Genomic DNA, 24,906 nt, shown 5'->3' on the forward strand with positions numbered 1-24,906 from the left:
ATACACACTTTTGGTGCGATAAAATTGATGGATTCATATATAAAAGACGATTGTCATAGTCTTTTGATATTGGAAGTCTATTTTTTATATGTATCTATAAACTTTTAGGATGCCAAATGCATTATAGAATTTTTCTCTATATGTAGATCTTGTATATTCATAGGGTAGTATCTTTTTTTTATTTTTTATTTTTTTGGGAAAGAGGTTAATGTATGCTTTTGTGTATATATATATATATATACACACACGCATATATTACCGAAAAAGAAAAAAAATACCACAGATCACTTTTTCTTTTCCTCATGTCTAATCCTATCATGTTCTATCAATCCCTCTTAATTTCTCCATTTCCCACCAAACATGGTTGAAAAAAAGAATATTATGGTCTCAATTTTTAGTTTAAAATAATATATTTATTGATTTGTTTGTTGTATTTAAGTTAGTCAGACTGGGTAATATTAGGTACATTAACGTTGGTAACTTTTAGCCACTATGGCTAGTGATGGTTCCAGAAATTTTTCTTAGTGAGGACACCATATATGATAGTATTTGATTTTTTTATTTTTTATTTTTTGATCTAATATATGGAAGTATTTGATTTTTTTTTCCTTTTTCTTTTTTGGTATTACATTGTTGTCAAATTTATATTTTGGAAATTGAAACATCCAAATATCTTTTGCTATATCATACTCTAATTAATTAAAATATTCAATAATTTATAAAAAAAAAAAATTGAAATCTTCACTAAGCTAGGTAGGATTAAATATTCTTTTTCATTTTTATTCAAAAATTTTGAGAGAAAAATATAATTTCAATTATTTTAGCAAATTTGATTTGCTTTTCACGCTAAATTTATTCTAAATTTATAAACAAAATATATATTTATACTCTTTGAAGATGAAAAAAAGTTGGTTTTGATAGTAATTAACTAATTAAAGTAAATTAAATATTTTTATGAAGAAAAGCTAATTGGAAGAAATATGTAATTAAATTCACAAATTTAGTAACTCAATTTTTGTGTAATTAAAAAAAAAATATTGCGATAATCATATTTTTGTTTTAATTATATATTTCTTTTGTTACTAAATAATCATAATGACAAATAATATATTTAATGTAGTGCTTAAGTAATGGAGATTGGGTGCAGTTATTAATTCATGATATAACATATATAGAATAAAAGCTTGATTTGTTTTGCTAAAAGAATTATATATTCATATATATATATATATATATTTCAATTATAATTACTTCAAAAAATATTTTGATTATATTAAATAGTTATAACTGTAGATAAATATACCATATGTGAGAAAATATTAAGGTTTAGTATGGGATTGCTATAGATTATGAAAGAATCAGCAAAAGCTTTTTATTGAAGCGACAATTAGTTTTTCTTATAATCTGTTTAATGTTTGGTAAATTATTATTTTAAGAGTGTTAAAAGCTACAAAATTAGAATTTAAAAGTATAGTAAAAAATTTACTTAACCTTTCTAATTGTATATAATGACCGAAACAGATATGAAGGATTAGTTTTTTATGTGTATATATATATATATAATGTTATTATATATATATATATATGGATAAAAAAAAATATTATTAGTTAAAGGATATAATATTAATTTTAATTAAAAAATTCTAATTATGCTAGCAGTGGAATTTGAAAGCTATTCCTAACTACTTTTCAAATTCTAACTTTTGAAAATGATAGACTATTAAAAAAATCTAAAATTTATAAGTTTATCAAAAATTATATTTAATAAAAAATTCTCGTATAAGCCAAAAGTGGGGATTTAAAAGTAACCCCAAGTGCACACTAAAACGGAAAACATAGAGAAGAAAAGAAAATTACTGTATGGGAGAGTTGGTGAGGAGTGGCACAGTTGGATTATGAGGGTTAAATTAGTAACAACGTAAAGAGAATTAAAATTAAAAAAAAAAAAATACATGTTAGGGGTGCCCTATACCCCACTTGTGTCCGTCCCTGACTAGTGCTATATAGCAAGCATTACTTGTTATGGGTTCTTAGTGCTTAATATTTAGGGATTTTTGGTGTCAATTTTCTCTATTTAAGAGAGAAAGTAAATAAATTTAGTGTTTATGATTATTGAAATTCTGTATCACTAATTGACCTATTAGGATATTGGATTCCTTTGAAAAACTTATTTTATCTTTTCATCTTATTTTTATTTTTTACGTCTTTTTAATTACAAGTGAATGGGTTTTTTCTTAGTTGAAAAAAAAAAAAAAATACTAAAGAGCCTAACTTTTTTTTTTAATAAAAAAGAAAAATAAGACTATACTTCTTCAATTAAAATGATAAGTCAAATAACATTCAGCATCCATACAAGAGTAAAAATATTCACCAAAAAAGCGTTATAAGAGTAAAATAATACCCAAGATTGAATCTCCATTTACATAAGACAGCTTATATTATTTTGGAAGAGAATCCAAGCAATTAGATGACATTAACTTGGCAATCAAGAAAATTAACTTCTTTTTTCTTTTTAATAACAAAGGAAAACTATGTAATTGAGCAAAGAAAATGAGGATTGTATTTCTGAATTAGAAAATGAGGATTGTATTGCTGAATTTTTACAATGGTGTACAGTCCATATCCTAAATGTTTCCGTAATTTTCTTTAATTAAAATGTAATAAAATAAAAAATTGAACTAGTAAAAATAACTAATCCTAATATTGTTTTTACAAAATAAATAAATAAACTAATCTACACACTGAAGTATTAGAATAATTCACATGAGCAAATAATAATAATAATAATACTAATAATAATAAAATAAAAATAAAAAAACTTAGATATGCTTGATCATGGGACATATAATTATCATTATAAATAAGAACTATTATTTGAACAGTAGTGATTAACACTAATTTAACTACATAAGAAAAGTAAGCGGATGATTAAGTAGCCATATTCTAAAATAAACTATATTACATATACGGACAACTACGTTCATCGAAGACTCAGAAGTCCATGAAGAAGATTCTAGTCAAAGCAGTGGCAATATCTATCAATCTTCAATCGTTTTGAACAGTCAATTTGTTCAGTTTAACACGTGGCTAGCCTCCCAACAAACAATTAATTCCTCTTTCCCTCAATAATACATTCTTTACCTTTCAGCTTTATCTTCCAAATAAACCCAAATGAATATGGATGGCAAACTTCACATATTCTTCTTCCCATTTATGGCCCATGGCCATACGATTCCCACCATAGATGTTGCCAAATTATTTGCTTCTCGAGGTTGCAGAGCAACTATAATAACCACTTCTGCGAACGCACCTGACATCATCAAATCAATAGAAAGGAGCAGACAATCGGGTTTGGATATCGGAGTTCTTCTTATTAAATTTCCCAGCAAGGAAGTTGGATTGCCTGAAGGATGTGAGAACACCAATTCTCTAATAACAAAAGAGATGATGCACAAGTTTGCCTTTGCCACAACCATGCTCGAGCAACCATTCGAGCAGCTTCTAATGGAACACCGTCCTGCTTGCCTTGTTTCCGATGTTTTCTTCCCATGGACTACTCAAACTGCAGCAAAATTTGGGATTCCGAGGATTGGATTCCAAGGAATCAGTTTTTTTGCTCTGTGTGCTTCGAAAAGTTTGTTTTGGGAAGAACCTCATAAGAAGCTATCGTCAGATTCAGAACCTTTTGCCATTCCTAATTTACCGGACAAGATCGAACTGACTAGACAGAACCTTCCGGATCACTTGAAGGAAGAATCAGATCAGATTCGCGCTTACGCTAAACAGGCTGAAGAATCAGAACTTGCTAGCTTTGGTATGATAGTCAATAGCTACTATGAACTCGAACCTGCTTATGCTGATCATTACAGAAACTTCTTCGGAATGAAAGCTTGGCATATTGGCCCAACTTTTCTATGCAACAAAGACAATGAAGATAAGTCACTGAGAGGACAAGAACCCTCCATTGATGAATATGAGTGCTTGAAGTGGCTTGATTCTAAGAAAGCCGATTCGGTTGTTTATGTATGTTTTGGAAGTGTGTCAAACTTCGACGATGCTCAGCTAACTGAGATTGCGATGGGTCTTGAGGCTTCCGGGAAGGAATTCATTTGGGTTGTAAAGAGAGAAAAGCATGAAGAAGGGAGAGAAGAAGAGTGGTTGTCTGAAGGATATGAGAAGACAATGGAGGGAAAGGGACTGATCATAAGAGGTTGGGCACCCCAAATGCTGATCATTCAACATGAAGCGGTGGGAGGATTTGTAAGCCATTGTGGTTGGAACTCAACTCTAGAAGGTATTTGTGCAGGGTTGCCAATGGTCACATGGCCAGTCTCGGCTGAGCAGTTTTACAATGAGAAGCTGATCACTCAACTACTTGGAATTGGATTTGGTGTTGGAAATCAGCGATGGAGTATGTTTATGGGGGATTGTGTGAAGAGGGAAGCCATAGCCACGGCTGTGAGTAGGATTATGGAAGGTGAGGAAGCAGAGGAAATGAGAAGCAGAGCCAAGGCACTTGGGGCGTTGGCCAGTGAGGCTGTCAAGGAAGGTGGATCTTCTTATGCTGATTTGAGTGCCTTAATTGAAGAATTAGAACTCCATAGCACTGGTTCTGGTTCAAACAAGAAAGACTAACTACCATAAGTATGCTTTTCAAGTTTCTTGGAAACAAACTTCCAGACCCCGTTCAAACAGTTGACTATATGTATTCAATAAAGTGTCTTACATGGAATATTGTACTAAATATCTTGATTTTCATGCATACGAAAAAGGTTTTGGCTTGTCATAGACCTGGTTGTTTAGCAGGTTTTTCTAGATACTTCTTGTACTAAATGGATGGTGCTTTCTTAATGTTATATTGAACTCCTATTTGATATAAATTGAATTCATTAGTTCATGCATGATGTCATAGCTTTTCCTTCGATTTTAAATCAAGGTTAAAATTCTTACCAATTTAGCTCAGGCTGAGGGGCAAACAAGAAATGACCCATTTCTTGGCCCTAAAGAGAATTGAGTTAATAATATAAGTGATTAGGAATTTAAAATGTTGAAGAGAAGAAAATGCCTTAAACTACGTTGATCGACTTTGGGTAATAGCATTTTAGGTTTTGGAAGACTAATCCATATGCATACTGGCGTAAGATTTTTGTGTAAGTCTTTACCTTGTTTTAGTCACATGAATTTATATGATAAAAAAAGGTCATATAAATTTGTGTATCATATGAATACATAATATCGGTTGGGATATATATATATATATATATAAATACTCACACACACACACATGTATATATATTCACCAAAAAAATATAAATATATATATATACATATATATTAGAGTTTTTTCATGGTGCAGATGTCAATAGATAGGACATTTTTTGATAAAATTGTCATCAATACCATCAACAAAGATGATGATTTTTTTAAAAACTATCATTTTTATAGATGTTTGCAGTTAAAAAAATATGGATTCTACACCATAAAATATCACATATGTTGGAGGAAAAGTCACTTATGTTGTATTAATGACTTTTACAAAACTTTTACATAGACAATAACTTACAACACTCATACATATAATCAGCGAAATCCACACCACTCAAACCTTTGGGATACTTAACAAAAAAACACCTAGCACTCTACACTAACTCTAACATGAGAGCTCTCTCTCTAGAAGGCGTATAAATGAGCAGAGTTGAGCCAAGTATTGGTATTCTCAAGTTCGGCTCTCATGATTTTAAAAATACTCAAGCTCATAAAATTTTGAAATTACTTGCTCAAACTTTACTTGACCTGTTCATGAAAAATTTGAGCTTACCTTAACTCGGCTTGTTACATTATAAAATTTTAAAAATTAAATTTTTTTTTTTAAAATAAAAATTCCAACATTAATAATTAATAAATTTTGACTATTTTATTAATAATTTAATTTTAAAAAGTTTATAAATTTAAAATATAAAAAATATTATTAATATTATTACATTATAAATACTCAATGTATAAGAATTTTGAATATAATTTTATTTAAAATATTTCAAATTATTCACGAGCTTAATTTATTGTACAAAACTGATTGGTAAACTTTATTTTTTATTGAAGCTTGGCTCATTTTTTTATGACTCAAGTTTAAACGAGCTAAAATCGAATTGGATTTTAACTAATCATGAACTGTTTAAGCCTACTTCTATAATCTCTTGAATCTTCTACCGATGCTCTTTTTGTCAAGTTTATATATTTGCTTCACAAATTCCAATGCCTTACTTGCCAACCACTTACTTGCAACCAAGTATATCAAATACACTAATTAATTCTAGAGCCTTCTAAGTCAATATTGATCCTTCAACATAAATACTATTATTATATTAAAGTTGGGTAATTATTGATATAAAATCTCTCTATAGAAGAATGATCAGGTTGTTAAGCCTTGAGGTTCTATTCAAGAAAGTCGTATTTGAAGTGGCTGTGGAAGAGAACCATTTTGGTGACATTAACCTAGCGATAAAGAAAATTTTATACATGCTTTTTTATTTATTTTTGATTAATTTCATTGACAGTTTATCTGTTAATTTTGGTCACATGTATAGTTAATTTTAGTAAGTCTACTTTTTCACTGGCGAAACACTAGTTGAAATGGATCCTAGATTTTCTCAGATTCAATAGATAAATAACTTTTACTAGCCATGGTCATGACAAACAATAAACTAGAGAAGCTACTGGATCTTCAAAGCTACTGGATTTTCAAAGCTTTTATTCAAAATCAACTTATTAAACTAATAAAAACTACACCAAATGCAAGAAACAACTTGAATTAAAAATTTATTTATTATGTTCCTTGCCTCCCAAGAAGCAAGCTCCTATTTATATGTCATTCTTTGAGCTACATTTTCCAATCAAGCATAAAAAATTCACATCTTTTTCTCTTTGATATGGATACCCAGCCTCATATATTCTTCTTCCCATTTATGGGACATGGCCACATGATTCCAACCATAGAAATGGCCAAACTGTTTGCTTCTCGAGGATGCAGAGCAACCATTATATCCACACCTGCAAACGCATCCAACATCATCAAATCAATTGAAAGAAGCAGACAGTTGGGTTTGGACATCGGAGTTGTTCTTATTAAATTTCCCACTAAGGAGGTTGGATTGCCTGAAGGATGTGAGAACACCAATTCTCTAACAACAAAAGAGATGATGGACAAGTTTTTGGTTGCCACCACCATGCTTGATCAACCACTTGAAGAGCTCCTTTTTGAACATCGTCCAACTTGCCTTGTTGCTGATGTTTTCTTCCCATGGGCTAATCAAATTGCAGCAAAATTTGGGATTCCCAGGTTTGTATTCAATGGAACAAGCTTTTTTGCTCTTTGTGCTTATGCAAGTTTGCTTCAGGAAGAACCTCAGAAGAAGGTATCGTCAGATTTAGAACCATTTGCCATTCCTAATTTACCAGACGAGATATTCACTACCAGGCAACAACTTCCAGATCACATGAAGGAAGAATCAGAGCTTAGTGCTTTCGCTAGAAAAGTTGAAGAATCAGAGCTTACTAGCTCTGGTATTATTGTGAATAGCTACTATGAACTTGAACCAGCTTATGCTGATCATTACAGAAACTTCCTTGGAATGAAAGCTTGGCATATTGGCCCAACTTTTCTATGCAGCAAAGATAAGGCACCGAGAGGAAAAGACTCCATTGATGAACATGAGTGTTTGAAGTGGCTTGATTCTAAAAAACCTAATTCGGTTGTTTATGTATGTTTTGGAAGTGTGGCAAACTTTGACGATGCTCAGCTAATGGAGATAGCGATGGGTCTTGAGGCTTGCGGGAAGGAATTCATTTGGGTTGTAAAGAAAGAAAAGCGTGAAGAAGGGAGAGAAGAAGAGTGGTTGCCTGAAGGGTATGAGAAGAGAATGGAAGGAAAGGGACTGATCATAAGAGGTTGGGCACCCCAAATGCTGATCCTTCAACACGAAGCAGTGGGAGGATTCGTAAGCCATTGTGGATGGAACTCAACTCTGGAAGGTATTAGTGCAGGGTTGCCAATGGTCACATGGCCAGTCTCGGCCGAGCAGTTTTACAATGAGAAACTGATCACTCAATTACTTGGAATCGGATTTGATGTTGGTAATCAGCGATGGAGTATGTTTATGGGTGATTGTGTAAAGAGGGAAGCCATAGCCAAGGCTGTGAGTAGGATTATGGAAGGTGAGGAAGCAGAGGAAATGAGAAGCAGAGCCAAAGCACTTCGGGTACTGGCATGTGAGGCAGTGGAGGAAGGTGGATCTTCTTATACCGATTTAAGTGCCTTAATTGAAGAATTGAAACTCCATAGCACAGGATCTGTTTCAAACAAGGACTCACTACCATAATTATGCTTTTCAAGTTTTTTGGAAAAAAATTGTTTGGACAATTTACAATTGAATGATTGACTGTAGATGCAAAACTGGATTAGACCAGACTGCACTTTTTTAAATTCCATACGAATCAAGTTGTGCTATTTAAATTTTTTTTTTTTTTTGATAAAGAGTTGTGCTATTTAAATTTAGTTCAATATGGTTGGATAAGACTTTAAATAATTCAGTTCAATTAAGTTCAGTTTTCTGTTTCAAAGTGTCCTGTAAGTATTCAAAAAAGTGTATTAATGTAATATTGTACTGAATATTTTGATTTTCATGCATATGAAAAAAGGTGTTGATTTTGTCATAGACTCCGGTTGCCTACCAGGTTTTGGAGATGCTATTTATACTAAATGGATAGTTTTTTCTAATTGTTAATTTGAATTCCTGTTTGATACAAATTGAGTTCTTTAGTACATGGCATGCATATTATAGTTTTTGCTTCGATTTTGTCGAAGCGATGTGGCCATAAATTCATTATGTACTGGATGAGTAAGCATAAGACTTGGTTGACTTATTAGCTTTTTTAGATATGTATTAAAATCTGTTACACGTGTTTTTTACATAAGTTTGTGGGAGAGAGACTTAGCTTGAAAAGAAAGCTAATTCATATATATATATATATATATATATATTTGTTATTTTTTATTATTGGTAAAATTTAATTGGAAATATTTAATTTTATTATTTTTTATTTTAGAATAACTATTACTATAGCATCTTTTAATTTATTATTTTTTTAAAAGTACATTTCTATTATGAAAAATATTAATACAACCTCATCGCATTTTATTTTTCTTACGATATAACATAATTTTTTAAAACTCTGACATGTAAGGTTAAAATTTGACCCTTTTGCTCTTCATTTGACCCTTTTTTTTTTTTCAATTCTATTGTTTTTTTTTTCTAAGAAATAAAAAAAAAAGAAAAAAAAAAAACAAACATATGTACACACTTATTCTAAAATTGCTTTATCTTTAAAATGATGATGCCAAAATCCCCTCTCCAATTTATCAACCAAAAAAAGAAAAAAAGAAAAAAAGAGGGGTAACAAATTATACATAATAACTATTATTGCCTTAAACACAAATTTAAGAATTAAACTTATTCACATTGAATGCATTTGAAACTATTTTCTTTTTCTTAGAAAAAAAAAGGTTAATTATGAGTTTGATCATTTTCATTTATTAATTTTTATTATTCTATTTCTTTAAAAATGAGTAAAAGAATTTTATTAAATGATTGGTAGATGAGTCAGTTTTTAATTTTATTATTAAGAATTTTAAAATATATATATGTTATATTGAAACAAAATTTAAATGTAAGGAGGTTATATTGATATTTTTAATAATATGAATGTAGTATTAAAAAATAGTGAAATAATGGGGTTATAGTGATATTACTTTTATTATAAAACACTAAAAAATAAATTTTTTAATATTTATCATTTAAATTAATATTTGACATATAAATTCCATTAATATTCATTTATCAGTGATAATAAATAATATTTTTGTATTTATGAGAGCATGTGAACTGCTCTTGGTGAGTTGAAAAGAAAAAAGAGGTTAAAAAGAAGACCGAAAACAGGGCCTGTCCTTTCAGGTTTTTTGAAGAACAGAGCTGTGGGTTTTATGCTTGTAATAATCTTCTATATCAATAAAAATTGGCCGTTGGATGCAGATTCTCATTGTGATAATCGAACAACGCTACATCTTTGTGTTTTGCTAGCTTCTTTTCATAATATATCTGTTGATATATGTTGATGGTTTCTTCGATACACTGCTGGATATTGTTTTATATTGTCTATCACGTTTGTTAGCTAGTGGAAGAGCAGATCTGATTTTCATCTATATATGTTAGTATTTGCTTCTAGTTGTTGCTGGTTTGGTGATTTTATTCAATTAGAATCAAATTTGTTCACGTCAATAAATTACTTGAAGCTTAACAAATTTTAAATTAATGATGAAATTCTTACCAATTTAGCTCAGGTTGAGGGTCAAACAAGCAATGAAGCCATTCCTTATCCCTTAAGAAAGTAGAGTTAATAAAATAAGTGATTAGGAATTTAAAATGCTGAACAGAAGAAATGTCTTCGACCACGTTGATTGACTTGGTTAATAGCATTTTGGGTTTTGGAAAACTGATCCATATGTACTGGAATTAAAATTTTTTGTATAACTTTGATTTAGGCATGTCAGTCTATGAATTGATGGATTATATAAATAAATACATAATATAGGTTGTGATATTATTTTTTATTGAAGGGTGCTCGTTATTAATAAAACCTATAAATAGACAAATGATCAAGTTGTTAAGCCTTAAGGTTCTATCCGAGAAGGTAGTATCTAAAGTGGTTGAGTAAGAGGCCTATTAAGTCCATTTTGGTGACATTAGCCTAGCAACGAAGAAAATGCAAGAAAGATCTTAAATTAAAATTTATTTAATATGTGCCTTGCCTCCCAAGTAACAAGGTAATCCTTATATGTCATATTTTCTTTGAGCTTCATGTTCCATCCAATCAAGCATTAGAAATTTGTTTCTTTCTCATTAATATGGATATCCAGCCTCACATATTTTTCTTCCCATTTATGGGACATGGCCACACGATTCCTATCATAGAAATGGCCAACCAATTTGCTTCTCGAGGTTGTAGAGCAACCATAATATCCACCCCTGCAAACGCGCCTGATGCCATCAAATCAATTGAAACAAGACAATTGGGATTGGAGATTGGAGTTGTTCTTATCAAATTTCCCTCCAAGGAGGTTGGATTGCCTGAAGGATGTGAGAACACCAACTCTCTAACTACAAAAGATATGATACAGAAGTTCTATGTCGCCGCCACCATGCTTGATCAACAACTCGAACAGCTCCTTTCTGAACATCGTCCAACTTGCCTTGTTGCCAGTGCTTTCTTCCCATGGGCTAATCAAATTGCAGCAAAATATGGTATTCCCAGGATTGTATTCCATGGAACAAGCTCTTTTGCTCTGTGTGCTTATGCAAGTTTGTTTCGGGAACAACCTCACAAGAAGGTATCGTCAGATTCAGAACCATTTATCATTCCTAATTTACCAGACGAGATCAAAATTACCAGACAGCAACTTCAAGATCACCTGAAGGAAGAATCAGAGGTTACAGATTTCGTTAGAAAAGTCAAAGAATCAGAGCTTACTAGCTTTGGTGTCATTGTGAATAGCTACTACGAACTTGAAGCTGCTTATGCTGATCATTACAGAAACTTCTTCGGAATGAAAGCTTGGCATGTCGGCCCAACTTTTCTATGCAGCCAAGGCAAAGAAAACAAGGCACTGAGAGGAAAAGAATCCTCCATTAATGAACACGAGTGCTTGAAGTGGCTTGATGCTAAGAAACCCAATTCGGTTGTCTATGTATGTTTTGGAAGTGTGGCGAAATTCGACGATGCTCAGCTAAAGGAGATAGCGATTGGTCTTGAGGCCTCTGGGAAGCAATTCATTTGGGTTGTAAAGAAAGATAAGCATGAAGAAGGGAAAGAAGAAGATTGGCTGCCTGAAGGATTTGAGAAGAGAATGGAAGGAAAGGGACTGATCATAACGGGTTGGGCACCCCAATTGCTGATCCTTCAACATGAAGCAGTGGGAGGATTTGTGACCCATTGTGGTTGGAATTCGACTCTGGAAGGAGTATGTGCAGGATTGCCAATGGTCACATGGCCAGTTGCCGCCGAGCAGTTTTACAATGAGAAGTTGGTGACTCAAATACTTAGAATTGGGGTTGGTGTTGGAGTTGAGAAATGGGCTAGATTGACAGGGGACAGTGTAAAGAGGGAAGCTATAGTGAAGGCTGTGAATAAAATTATGGAAAGTGAAGAAGCAGAGGAAATGAGAAGCAGAGCCAAGGCACTTGGGGTATTGGCAGGTGAGGCAGTCAAGGAAGGTGGATCTTCTTATACTGATTTGAGTGCCTTAATTGAAGAATTGAAACTCCAGCGTGCTGGGTCTGGTTCAAACAGGAAAGACCAACTACCATGAGTATGCTTTTCCAGTTTCTTGGAAACAAATTTTCAGACACCGTACACACAATTAGCTATATGTATTCGATAAAGTGTCTTGTATGTAATGTTGTACTAAATATCTTGATTTTCATGCATATGAAAAAGGTTTTGACTTTGTCAACGACTCTGGTTGTTTGGTACGTTTTACAAATTGAATTCATTGGAGTATTTCCATTGGGAATGTAAAATACAATCTATATGGCACAACAATTGGAAGAACTTGTTGTCTATGCAGTATGGATATCTTTTTAATAGCCTGTTAATTTAAAAATAAGTCTTCAACGCTTCTATCTAATATTGATGTGTTTATTTATTTATTCCTTTTAAAAAATATTATATTCTTGATAATCTTTTTTTTATTTTTTTTAAATTTCAATACTAATTCATGTTAGACTTTCTCAAAGTAGACAGTCATCATAGAGGTATCTTTTTTTTTTCTTTTTTTTCTTTTTTTTGTGTCATGTTAACTTGATAGGGTCTTTAAACAGATCTACTTTTTATGATTATTTATTTCTCTGATGTGATAAAAAATATATATATTAACAATCCATAAGCCAAGATGCTTCTTACCACCAGTAGGGATGCTATAGCTTTTGCTTTGGTTTTAAATTAATGTTCAAATTCTTACCACCAATTTAGCTCAGGTTGAGGGTCAAACAAGAACTGAAGCCATTCCTTGGCCCAAAAGAAACTTGAGTTAATAAAATAAGTTATTAGAAATTTAAAATGCTGAACAGGAGTAATGCCACTGATCACGTTGATTGACTTTTTCATAAATACCACTTTTTTTTTTTTTGTTTTTTCCGTTGAATTTGGTATGCATCATGTTGATTGACTTGGCCAATTTTATTTTGGGTTATGGAAAACTAATCCATATGTATGCTGGCGTTAAAATTTTTGTATTAAGTTTTATGTTTTAGTCATATGAATTTTTGTATTATAATGAAATGAGATTGAATTACTAATTAGCCCTTAACACTTTTGTCATAACACTGTGGATTTAAGACACCTCTCCATTCTTTTTACAATGGAAATTAGTGTAATTGAATTAAAAAAAAAAAAAAAGAATATTTGTATCATATAATATAAATACATAATATGGGTTGTGATGTTTTTATTTTTCATTCTTTATACATAATTAAAGTAGAGAGGCTATTGATATAAAATCCATATATAGACAAAGGAGGAATTTCACTTAGACCCTCCGAAATATAGTCTTATTTTCAAATACACGTTTTATATTTCTAAAATTTCATGAAACTGCTTTTTTTTTTTTTATTTAATTTTTTTAAAGAATGTTTCATAAAATACTCAACCGTTAATATCTATTACTGAAAATTAATATGATGTTCAAAATGCCGTTAATGACTCACAAATTTTAAACATTTGTGGTTGTTATTTGAATTTTAATATATATTAAAAGAAAAATCAAATGACAGTTGGTGGCCAACGGTTATAAAATGCAATATAAATGCACAATCTATCAACAAATTTGGAAATTTTTCTTACAACCTTTTAGAAGCCGAGATCACACTCATCTTAAACGATCTGCTCAAATAGACAGAACTTTAGATGGATATGCCTCAACTACTGCATAATGCAACTTGGTTAGCCACTAGCCTATAACACATTTTACACCATACTCTCCCCAATAGCTAACCCTACCCATTTATTCAAAATTAACTTTTTATAAAAATTAATGAAACCAAATACAAAGAAGAACTTAAATTAAAATTTGTTTAATATGTTCCTTGCCTCCCAAGAAACAAGCTCCTCCTTTATATATCATTCTTTGGGCTTCATTTTCAAATGAAGCATTAAAAATCCATTTTTTGTCTCATTAATATGGATATCCAGCCGCACATATTCTTCTTCCCATTTATGGCCCATGGCCACATGATTCCAACCATAGAAATGGCCAAAATATTTGCTTCTCGAGGCTGCAGAGCAACCATAATATCCACCCCTGCAAACGCACCCAACATCGTCAAATCCATTGAAAGAAGCAGACAATTGGATTTGGAGATCGGAGTTGTTCTTATTAAATTTCCCAGCAAGGAGGTTGGATTGCCTGAAGGATATGAGAACATCAATTCTCTAACAACAATAGAGATGATGGACAATCTTTTCGTTGCCACCACCATGCTTGAGCAACCACTCGAGCAGCTCCTTCTCGAACATCGTCCAACTTGCCTTGTTGCCGATGTTTTCTTCCCATGGGCTAATCAAATTGCAGCAAAATTTGGGATTCCCAGGCTTGTATTTCATGGAACAAGTTTTTTTGCTCTGTGTGCTGATACAAGTTTGTTTCCGGAAGAACCTCAGAAGAAGGTATCGTCAGATTCAGAACCATTTGTCATTCCAAATTTACCAGACGAGATCAAAATTACGAGACAAAAACTTCCTGATTTCCTGAACAAAGAATCAGAGCTTAGTGGTTTTGCAAGACAAGTTGAAGAATCTGAGCTTACTAGCTTTGGTATTATTGTGAATAGCTACTATGAACTTGAACCTGCTTATGCTGACCATTACAGAAACTTCCTTGGGATGAAAGCTTGGCATATTGGCCCAACTTTTCTATGCAGCCAAGGCAAAGAAGAAAAGGCACCGAGAGGACAAGAATCCTCCATCGATGAACATGAGTGCTTGAAGTGGCTTGATTCTAAGAAACCCAATTCGGTTGTTTATGTATGTTTTGGAAGTGTGGCAAACTTCGACGATGCTCAGCTAATGGAGATTGCTATGGGTCTTGAGGCTTCCGGGAAGGAATTCATTTGGGTTGTGAAGAAAGAAAAGCATGAAGAGAGGAAAGAAGAAGATTGGTTGCCCGAAGGATTTGAGAAGAGAATGGAAGGAAAGGGCCTAATCATAAGGGGTTGGGCACCTCAAGTGGTGATCCTTCCACATGAAGCAGTTGGGGGATTTGTCACCCATTGTGGTTGGAATTCGACGTTGGAAGGAATATGCGCAGGGTTGGCAATGGTCACATGGCCAGTCGCCGCCGAGCAGTTTTACAATGAAAAGTTGGTAACTCAAATACTTAGAATTGGGGTTGGTGTTGGAGTTGAAAAATGGGCTAGATTGACAGGGGACAGTGTGAAGAGGGAAGCTATAGAGAAGGCTGTGAATGGGATTATGGAAGGTGAGGAAGCAGAGGAAATGAGAAGTAGAGCCAAGGCACTTGGTGTATTGGCAAGTGAGGCAGTCAAGGAAGGTGGATCTTCTTTTACAAATCTGACTTCTTTGATTGAAGAATTGAAGCTCCAGAGCACTGCTTCTGATTCAAATAAGGACTAACTACCATAAAATATGCTTTTTCAAGTTTCTTTGAATAATTGTTTGATGCACGTTTCTTCATTGTGATGCTGTGCAATTGACTATGTAATAAATAGTTTCTCTTTTATGTAATATTTCTAAGTATATTGGCATACATATAGTCATTTTCTACTGGGTGATGTCGGACTTCTTATATCCTAATTAGTGTGTAATTGAATTTAATTTATGGGATATTTCATCCTTGATTATATGATAATTGGACAACAAAAATTATCAAGCGTTGTCCAGTCAAATATTCTCCGACAATGAAAAAGATATTGACTTTCTAATAGACTCTTGTAGTTTAGCAGGTTTTTAAAATACTACTTGTACCAAATGAAGATATTTACTTATTTTTAAATTGAGTTCTTAGTCGATATAAATTAAATCAATCGTTGATTCATGGATGTTTTGGCTTTTGCTTCACTTTTACATTAATATTAAGATTAATACCAATTCAATTCTGGTTGAGGGTCAAACAAGAAATGAAGCCGTTCCTTGGCCCTAAAGAAAGTTTAATTTTAAAATAAGTGATTAGGAATTTATTACGCTGCTTAACAGAAAAAATTTCTTGTTTGACCATATTAGTTCACTACTAGCTAATATTATTTTGGGTTTTGGAAAAATAATCATAAGCGTACAGGGGTTAAAATTTTTGTATCAGTTTTGCTTCTTTTTATTTTATTTTTTTTCTTTTTTGATGAAAAGTTTTTTTTCTTTGTTTTAGTGATATGAATTTATATATATACATACATATATATGTATATATTTTGGTGAATTATGAATTTATATATCACATAAGTCATGATGTGGTTATGATATTATATACATATCTTTATTAGAACATGTTGGTTATTGATATAAAATTTGTATGTAGAAAAAGCAAGTTAATTAAATCTTGAATTTTTAGTCTAAGATGCTATTTGTTAACCTCTTCAGTTTTCTTTTTGCTTTTGCTTTTCCCAACAAATTGTGTTTGATTTGCTTATTTAAATTGTTTGTTAGTATTAGTGGTAGTTAGAATTTGTTAGACGTGTCAATTAACCAACAAAGTGAATAAAGAAATAAAATAATAAAATAAAATAAAAAAACTTCAGACCAAACACAATTTCCAATTGTGTTTTATTTTGTGTTTATTTATTTAATTTTCCTCGTTAGGTTTGTTGTTTGTTTAAATGTTTAACAAATTTTTACTATCATTAATTAGTATTAACACTAACAAACAGTTAAAATATGCAAGCTACATACAATTTAGTAAGAAAAAACAAAAAGTGAACTTGGTTAACATGCATAAAAAAGTTACCACTTTCGAGTCCAATATTCATATATATCCTTTAAAATTCAAATTTAGGCAACATGGAAACACCAATAACAAAAAGTATGCCTGAATATGTGGATATTTGACTTTATAATAGTGCCAGGATGTCAAATTGTCGATCGAATTTATTTACAATTCAATTGCGAGGGGCATATATTAAGTTGCCAACCTCTCTCATTCAAATAAGGTTCAAAATTGAATTCCCATTTACTTAGAATAGAAATTTGTTGTGAGTGAGGACTGTTAAATCCATTTGGTGAAACTAACCTAGCCATGAAGGAAATTATAGATATACATATAAGTTTGAAATTCTGTTAAAAAACGCACTAATTCCCCATTGTGTGGGATGCACAATCAAAATTTATTGTCAATACTAAACTAATAGTGCATTTTTTATAATGCAGAACTGGCGCGTACTATAAAACTTATGCAATATATATGCGATTTTTAATTTTTATTTATTTATTTATTTTTTTTGAACTTGATTACCATTTTTTTTTTTTTTTTTTTGGGACTTGATAGGGAATTATCAAGTTGATAAATGAAAATCAGGACTGAATTGCTTAGGTTGTCAATGGCACGATAATCCATCCTAATGTTTCTCTGTCAGTGCAATTAATACATTTTCTAGTGGAAATGAAAAATTATAAGAACAACTGGAATTACATCAACGGCCACGAAGGCACATCCACCACCCAAACTCTAGCATCAGTACAAGATAACGAAAAGTTTGCAATTATATGTGCAGCGTGATTAGCTGTCCTAAATTTAAAAGCAAATATAATGTTAACCTAGTTACCTTCTTAACATGTGTGAATTCTTAATTAGTAATATCTATCCTGACCGACTATTAAAGAATATTCAACAGCAAAATGTTCAGACATCAAAATTTTTTTACATCTTTTTGAACAAATAAAGTCTGTTATTATATATAATTATGTTTAAACTCTTATTTTTTATTTTTTATTTTATTTTGGATAAATTACGTTTTAATGCTAAAAGTGGAATGATATAATGATATAGCTATTTTTTGTGACGGACTTAATAGTTATTTGATATGTCAAATCATAATTATGAATTCGAAGAACATCGACCAAACTAAGACATTATCAAGTTTCGTGGATGTCATTAATTTTTTCGCATTATCTCCGTTTATTAATTCCTGTATCTTAGCCTGACCCTTTGTGCTCTTCTTCTTCTTCTTCTTCTTCTCCATCATCATATACTTGCAGAGACCAAAATGGAAAGCAAAACCAATCAGCTCCACATATTCTTCTTCCCCTTTATGGCTCAAGGCCATATCATACCCACCATTGACATGGCTACGCCTTTTGCTTCTCGAGGCTCCAAAGCAACCATTGTCACCACCCCTTATCATGTCCCTCTTTTCTCCAAATCCTTCCAGAAAAACAGAATTTCTGGAACCCAAATCGATATTCTTACTATCGAATTTCCTTGTGTGGAGAACGGACTGCCACAGGGGAGTGAAAAGTCACCCAGTTCACGATGAGTCGAGGTACGAAGTAGATACGGAGGTGTTATGAAGTAACACCGTAGTAGATACGTAGTACCTCAAATCCTGCATAGAAATAACTGAGCGAATCGTCTTTGCTGGGTTCGTGTTTTTTGTACTAGTCTTTAGGAGAGAAGCGATACGGGAAGAGCTAGAGAGGGGAAATGTACCACTTCTCTCATAAAGACTAGTACAAAAAACACGAATCCAGCATCAAAATCTCCTTAAAGTCTCCTCTATCTCAGAGCCTATTCTAAAAAAAAAACCAATAGCCCTATAATGGATTGAGTTACATAAAGGGACGAGAAATAGCTCCCGAAGGGAGATATTTCGAAGCCGAAGATTGAGCTCCCCTACTCAAGTGGTACGAAAATTGCTCAGGATAAGTTTAGCTAACCGGAATGAGTGAGACAGAAGAAGAGATTTTGCCCTCAATCAGCTTTCTGAACTACAGTACAGGGAACACCTCAAAGTTATAAAAAAACTTCACAATGCCGATCGAGTTTATACTACTTTTGAACTTCATTTATGGGCTAGTTTCGGTGAGTGTGAATTGCCTCCCTCTTTCATACATGAGTCTTTCTCAAATGAGTTTATGCGCTGCCGTTAGATAAGATCCTTAGGTGAGGTGCCGAGTGAAAGGGCCACTGCTCAACGGGGGTGCCAAGAGCCACCTTTACTTTCCTTCACCTCCGTATCTACTTCGTACCTACTACGGAACCCTCATCATATAATAGAAGTAATTAATCAAATATAAACTACAATAATACTAGTAACATGCATATAATAGTACATAATAATAAAATACTGAGACAAAATCCTTCGCGTTAGTAAAGTAAGCTAAGGTAGTACCCTAAAGGGTACACTTTAAACGCTAGTTTCTCCTTAAGAGAAGCCGATCGTTCGTTAGGGACGGTTTATAGATCATCAAATTCCCACAAAATGGAATCGAGAGCTTTCACATGGCTTCTTCTAATGATACGCTACCAAAATTCTATAAAGCAACCACCATGCTCGATTCACAACTTGACCAGCTTCTACAACAACACTGTCCACACTGCCTTGTGGCTGACATGTTCTTCCCCTAGGCTACCGGTGTCGCTGCTCGATATGGGATTCCTAGGTAGATTTTCCATGGAACCTGTTATTTCTCTCTCTCTGGTTCCCTTTGCATATATCGTTATTCACCTCACAAGAATGTCTCTTCTGATACAGATCCGTTTTTCATTCCAAATTTACTAGGTGATATCGAATTCACAAGGAACCAACTATCTGATTTTCAAAACAATGAAGGGGAAACAGAATTCGCAAAATTGTTTAAAACAACTAAAGAAGCAAGGGAGAATAGCTATGGAGTTCTGGTTAACAGTTTTTATGAGCTTGAACCTGTATATGCTGATCATTATACAAAAGGTTTGGGGATTAAGGCTTGGCACATTGGCCCTCTTTTCTTATACAATAAGCTGGCTGAAGACAGAGCAAACAGGGGAATTGAACCTTCCATAGATGCATTCCAGTGCTTGAAATGGCTTGATTCAAAGAAACCCAATTCAGTCATTTACATATGTTTTGGAAGTTTGGCAGATTTCACTGATGCTCAGCTGATGGAGATTGTAATGGGTCTTGAAGCTTCTGGGCAGGAATTCATTTGGGTTGTGAAGAAAGAAAAGCATGAAGAAGGGGTTGTAGAAGAATGGTTGCCAAAAGGATTTGAGAAGAAAATGGCAGGGCGAGGACTAATTGTGAGAGGTTGGGCACCCCAATTGCTAATTCTTGATCATGAAGCAGTTGGGGGATTTGTGACTCATTGTGGTTGGAACTCAACGCTGGAAGGGGTTTGTGCTGGGGTGCCAATGGTGACATGGCCTGTGTCGGCCAAGCAGTTTTACAATGAGAAGTTGGTGACTCAAATACTTGGAATTGGTGTTAGCGTAGGCACTTGGAAATGTTGGAGATTAGTCGGGGACAGTGTGAAGAGGGAAGCCATAGAGAAGGCTCTGAGTAGGATTATGGAGGGTGAAGAAGCAAAAGAAATGAGAAGTAGAGCCACAGCATTTAAGGAAATGACAAGAAGGGCTATGGATGAAGGTGGGTCCTCTTACTTGGATTTGGATGCGTTTATTGAAGAAATGAGGCTGATTAGCAATGGTTGTGGTTCAAAATGACAAGGCTAGTTACTTCCATAAATGAGCACTTTGATACACATGTTCCACCTAAATTTCCGAGTCGACATAGCTGTGTCCATACAATTTATCAATTTTTTATCTAGAGTAAGGGGGGTTTGAATCCTAGATCATCATTTGAGAACATATTTACCATTGGAAAATTATTCCAATTACATGTACTAATGTATGTTAAATTTAAAACCCATAAAAAATAAAATAAGTAGATGTCCCACAGTTTTAACCCTTAAATTTATTTTTTAAAAACTCCTAATCAGTATTATGGCGTTAACCCCCATATGTAATATGCATTTATTAAACTGCAAATAATATTGGCAGATATGCAAGTATTTCTAATTTTACAAACTTACGTGATAGAGAATATCTGTTATTTTTTAGATCTCTATGTACGCGATGTAATAGGTTAAATAGTTTAAGTAAAGAGACACACAAGTTTATGGAAGCGCTCACTTTATTCATGAGTAAAGACCAGCATAAATACAAGTATAATAACAATCGGCTACTATAGATAAGTGCCCTTTAACAATAAAACTAAATCAAACTTACAACTTAAACTAATTTACAAGTGTTGATAAGGATATATAATGTAACAATAACCGCATTAATCTTTATCACAGCCCCTTCAAGCTAATGGGATTAAAAATCACACCTAGCTTGGACTGTAACAATTGAAGATATTGCCTTGACAATGGCTTGGTGAGAGTATCTGTGAGATCTCACATCGGTTGGAAAGGGGAACGAAGCATGGCTTATAAGCGTGTGGATACCTTTCTCTTGTAGATGCGCTCCCATGAGGGAAAGTAAAACCGTGAGGGGTAGGATTGGGCTCACTACCTAGCTTCCAAAGCGGACAATATCTCGGTTGGGCCTGGGAGGCCCAGGGCAGTGGGACTGGCAGGTAGGGGTTGGAAGAGGATTCCCCCTAACCACTAAGATGCGTTTTAAACCCATGAGGGCTGGGTTGTAAGAGGATTCCCCAGGCCCAAAGCAGACAATATCTATATGCAGATGGTCTGGGCTGTCACAGATGATATCAGAGTCGGATCCGGATTGGTGTGCGAATGAGGATGCTGGGCCCCAAGGGGGGAGGATTGTGAGATCCCACATCGGTTGGAAAGGGGAACGAAGCATGGCTTATAAGCGTGTGGATACCTTTTCCTTGTAGATGCATTCCTATGAGGGAAAGTAAAACCATGAGGGGTAGGATTGGGCTCACCACCTAGCTTCCAAAGCAGACAATATCTCGGTTGGGCCTGGGAGGCCCGGGCCAGTGGGACTGGCAGGTAGGGGTTGGAAGAGGATTCCCCCTAACCACTGAGATGCGTTTTGAACCTGTGAAGGCTGGGTTGTAAGAGGATTCCTTAGGTCCAAAATGGACAATATCTACATGCGGGTGGTCTGGGCTGTCACAGTATCAACTAGTTGCTCTTGACTGGAAACATGACAAACCTAAAGTTCACCACGTGCCACTTTTGTTAGATTTATTAGAAGAGATAATTGAATTATATGGAAAATAAGACGACATGCCTAGATAAAAAAACATTAATCATTGACAATATTGCAACATTAATAACCACTTTGATTTTTCATATAACCTAGGAAAAGATAAGGCTTGGAATTTGACTCTAATTTATGCATGTTATATGGTTTTGTCCAAGGATAACGGAGACACCAAAACATTTTAAAATTGCTACGATTGGGAGATTTTTGAAAAAGCATTCGATAAGATGATTTTAGATTCGAAATAGGTGCTAGAAGCCTATTTATTAAATAAACACAAGCACTAAAACTATAAGTTCAATATTTTTTAAATAAACCAACATGAGATAGCAAAGCTAAACCTGTTTCTCTAGTATAACAATGATGACGTTCTACATAACCGTTGTGTTCAAGTGTGGGAAGTGTTAGAAAATAAGTGATTACATTTGTTTCAAAATAAGATTTCAGTGTAAAGAACTTTCTTCCATTATCAGAGTAAAATGAAATAATTTGTTTTTGAAAATATTGTTGAACATTGTTTTTAAATTTAATAAAAAGAGAGTATAAAATTGATTTCTATTCCATTGAGAACACTAAATATATTTTGTATAATGATCAACAAATATTTTGTTGATGTAATATTTGTAACCATCCATAAAAGTTATTGGTGTAGGACCCCATATATCTAAATATTTCAGCTGTAATGGTGTAGAACTAGTCATAGAAGATTAAAAGAAAGTTTATGACTTTTGTTGCATTGACAAGAATTACAACAAAATTGATTGGATGAGCAAACTAGAAGAGAATAACAAGAAATTAAATATCTTAAAATTTTATTGGAGCCATATCCTAATTAACTATACCAATCTTGATTAAAAGTTATACATTGGAGAATGCAAACAATGGTGGATGAATTTTTAGATCATGGCCATTCATAAGTACCACCTTATTTGGTCCTTGGAGTAGGATCGATCCCGTTGCCAAATCCTTCCCAACAAAAAACATTTGATGAGAATTCAACTTTGACATTATTAGTTGTGCAAACTTTAGAGATAAAAAAACTAAATTGTTTTATATATGTGGTACACACTAATTAGATAATAAGAAGGAACGATTTTTTTGCAAAAATATGTATAGAATCAACATCGGTTATATTAAGACCTTCACCATTACCAATTACGATATCATCTATTCCAACATAGTCAAGGCGACCAGAAATATTATGAAGGTCATTAGCCACATGATGAGAAGCTCCAAAATCTAAATGGTGATTGGGAAAAATACTGTGAAGATGCCGAAATTGAGTGAGGGCTTGAACAATAGGCATGCAGCAAAGGGGTTGTTAATGGAGTTGGAGAAGCCCTTGTTGGTTGGTATAGCACCATTGTTGTTATATATATATATATATATAGAGAGAGAGAGAGAGAGAGAGAGATTTCTTTGATCAATTATTTTTGGTAAAAGCTGTGAGTTTCATAGATGCGTTTTAAATTAATTAAATATTTTTTTTATGGGTTTGGTAAGTTGTTAACACCAGGTCAAAGTTTATCAATATAGTATTGTGATAAATTTGTAAATTTATACTATTTTAAGATGCACTATACAATATTAGTATTATGTTCTGTCATATTTATTGGTTAGCATGTACGTATTATTTGGTCATTCTACAAGAGCTAAATGAGAGAGGTTAATACGTACTTTGCATATTGAGCATTAACTGTCCTTTCTTTAGCAGTAAGATGATAGGTTGTAAGCACCGACCCTTAGGAAGGCCAAGATGTTTGATTGCAGATATCTCTCCTTATCTCCTTGTTAAGTAGTGCTTGAGATGCCAAATTCCACTTGGTACCACTTGATTTATGGTGTTGTGCATAAAGTAAACACCTGATACATTTTTTAGAAATAATTTTAGGAAATTTTTATTTATTTAAACTATGGATTTAAATTCTTTAGTTGCTCATTTATTAAATATATTTAATTGTTTAATATAATACCATATTATTTTATTTTTCCTTTAATTTTACTCATTTATTTCAAACAAATATTTTTGAGATATTTATCTATTGTAATCTTATTTAAATTTTATTTTATTTCACCTTATCTTATTTTATTTTTATTTTTATTTCTCATAAAAATATTTAAATGTTCGGGGATACAAAATTATGAGTTTTTTGTAAAAAATAATTTTTAAATAGAGAATCTTTCAAATTAAGTGAGCAAGTACAAATTTTGAGAGAAAATCATATTTCAAAATATTTTCTTAAATTCCTTAATTTACCTTGGCCGTCATTAAATTCTTAATTTTCTAGTTATTGATTGAGTGATTTATTTATTTTTTCAATTTTATTTATTTATTTATTTGTTTGTTTACCTAATATTATTGTTAGTAATTAAATTTATGCTATTCATTGAGATAATTAACATCTCATTAATTTTTTCATATTTTCCAATCTATTCCCTATATTTAAATAATAAATAAATTGACTGTCCAGTTGCAAGTTTGTCTGACTATCTATTTTTGCTGCTGCAACTAAAGTAGAATTCTTTTTCTTTTTTCTTTTTTCTTTTTTTTCTCTATCTCTTTATTATTATTGCTCCTATATCTGTTATACTTTTACTTCTTAAAATAATTTCTAAAATGGTTTGGTACTGAATTG

General features: G+C 32.8%; 4 protein-coding genes and 1 pseudogene across 4 annotated transcripts; all 5 read left to right on the plus strand.

Annotated features, from left to right (window-relative positions):
* Positions 1-3,088: 3,088 nt before the first annotated feature.
* LOC107427035 (probable UDP-glucosyl transferase 73B6) lies at positions 3,089-4,880 on the plus strand. The gene has a single exon (XM_016037369.4). It carries the CDS (start codon positions 3,172-3,174, stop codon positions 4,633-4,635), a length of 1,464 nt encoding a protein of 487 aa, XP_015892855.3. The 5' UTR covers positions 3,089-3,171; the 3' UTR covers positions 4,636-4,880.
* A 1,998-nt stretch (positions 4,881-6,878) lies between these two features.
* On the plus strand, positions 6,879-8,713 carry LOC107427029 (scopoletin glucosyltransferase-like). Its single transcript, XM_016037365.4, has one exon. It carries the CDS (start codon positions 6,927-6,929, stop codon positions 8,373-8,375), a length of 1,449 nt encoding a protein of 482 aa, XP_015892851.1. The 5' UTR covers positions 6,879-6,926; the 3' UTR covers positions 8,376-8,713.
* A 2,082-nt stretch (positions 8,714-10,795) lies between these two features.
* LOC107427037 (probable UDP-glucosyl transferase 73B6) lies at positions 10,796-12,729 on the plus strand. The gene has a single exon (XM_016037371.4). The coding sequence runs from the start codon at positions 10,958-10,960 to the stop codon at positions 12,416-12,418; it is 1,461 nt and encodes a 486-aa protein (XP_015892857.2). The 5' UTR covers positions 10,796-10,957; the 3' UTR covers positions 12,419-12,729.
* A 1,547-nt stretch (positions 12,730-14,276) lies between these two features.
* Positions 14,277-15,888, plus strand: LOC107427030 (probable UDP-glucosyl transferase 73B6). Its single transcript, XM_048481550.2, has one exon. It carries the CDS (start codon positions 14,287-14,289, stop codon positions 15,736-15,738), a length of 1,452 nt encoding a protein of 483 aa, XP_048337507.2. The 5' UTR covers positions 14,277-14,286; the 3' UTR covers positions 15,739-15,888.
* A 2,409-nt stretch (positions 15,889-18,297) lies between these two features.
* On the plus strand, positions 18,298-20,752 carry LOC125424178 (scopoletin glucosyltransferase-like; annotated as a pseudogene).
* Positions 20,753-24,906: the final 4,154 nt, after the last annotated feature.

The sequence above is a fragment of the Ziziphus jujuba genome, chromosome 9 (genome assembly GCF_031755915.1).
Source record: "Ziziphus jujuba cultivar Dongzao chromosome 9, ASM3175591v1".
NCBI lineage: Eukaryota > Viridiplantae > Streptophyta > Magnoliopsida > Rosales > Rhamnaceae > Ziziphus > Ziziphus jujuba.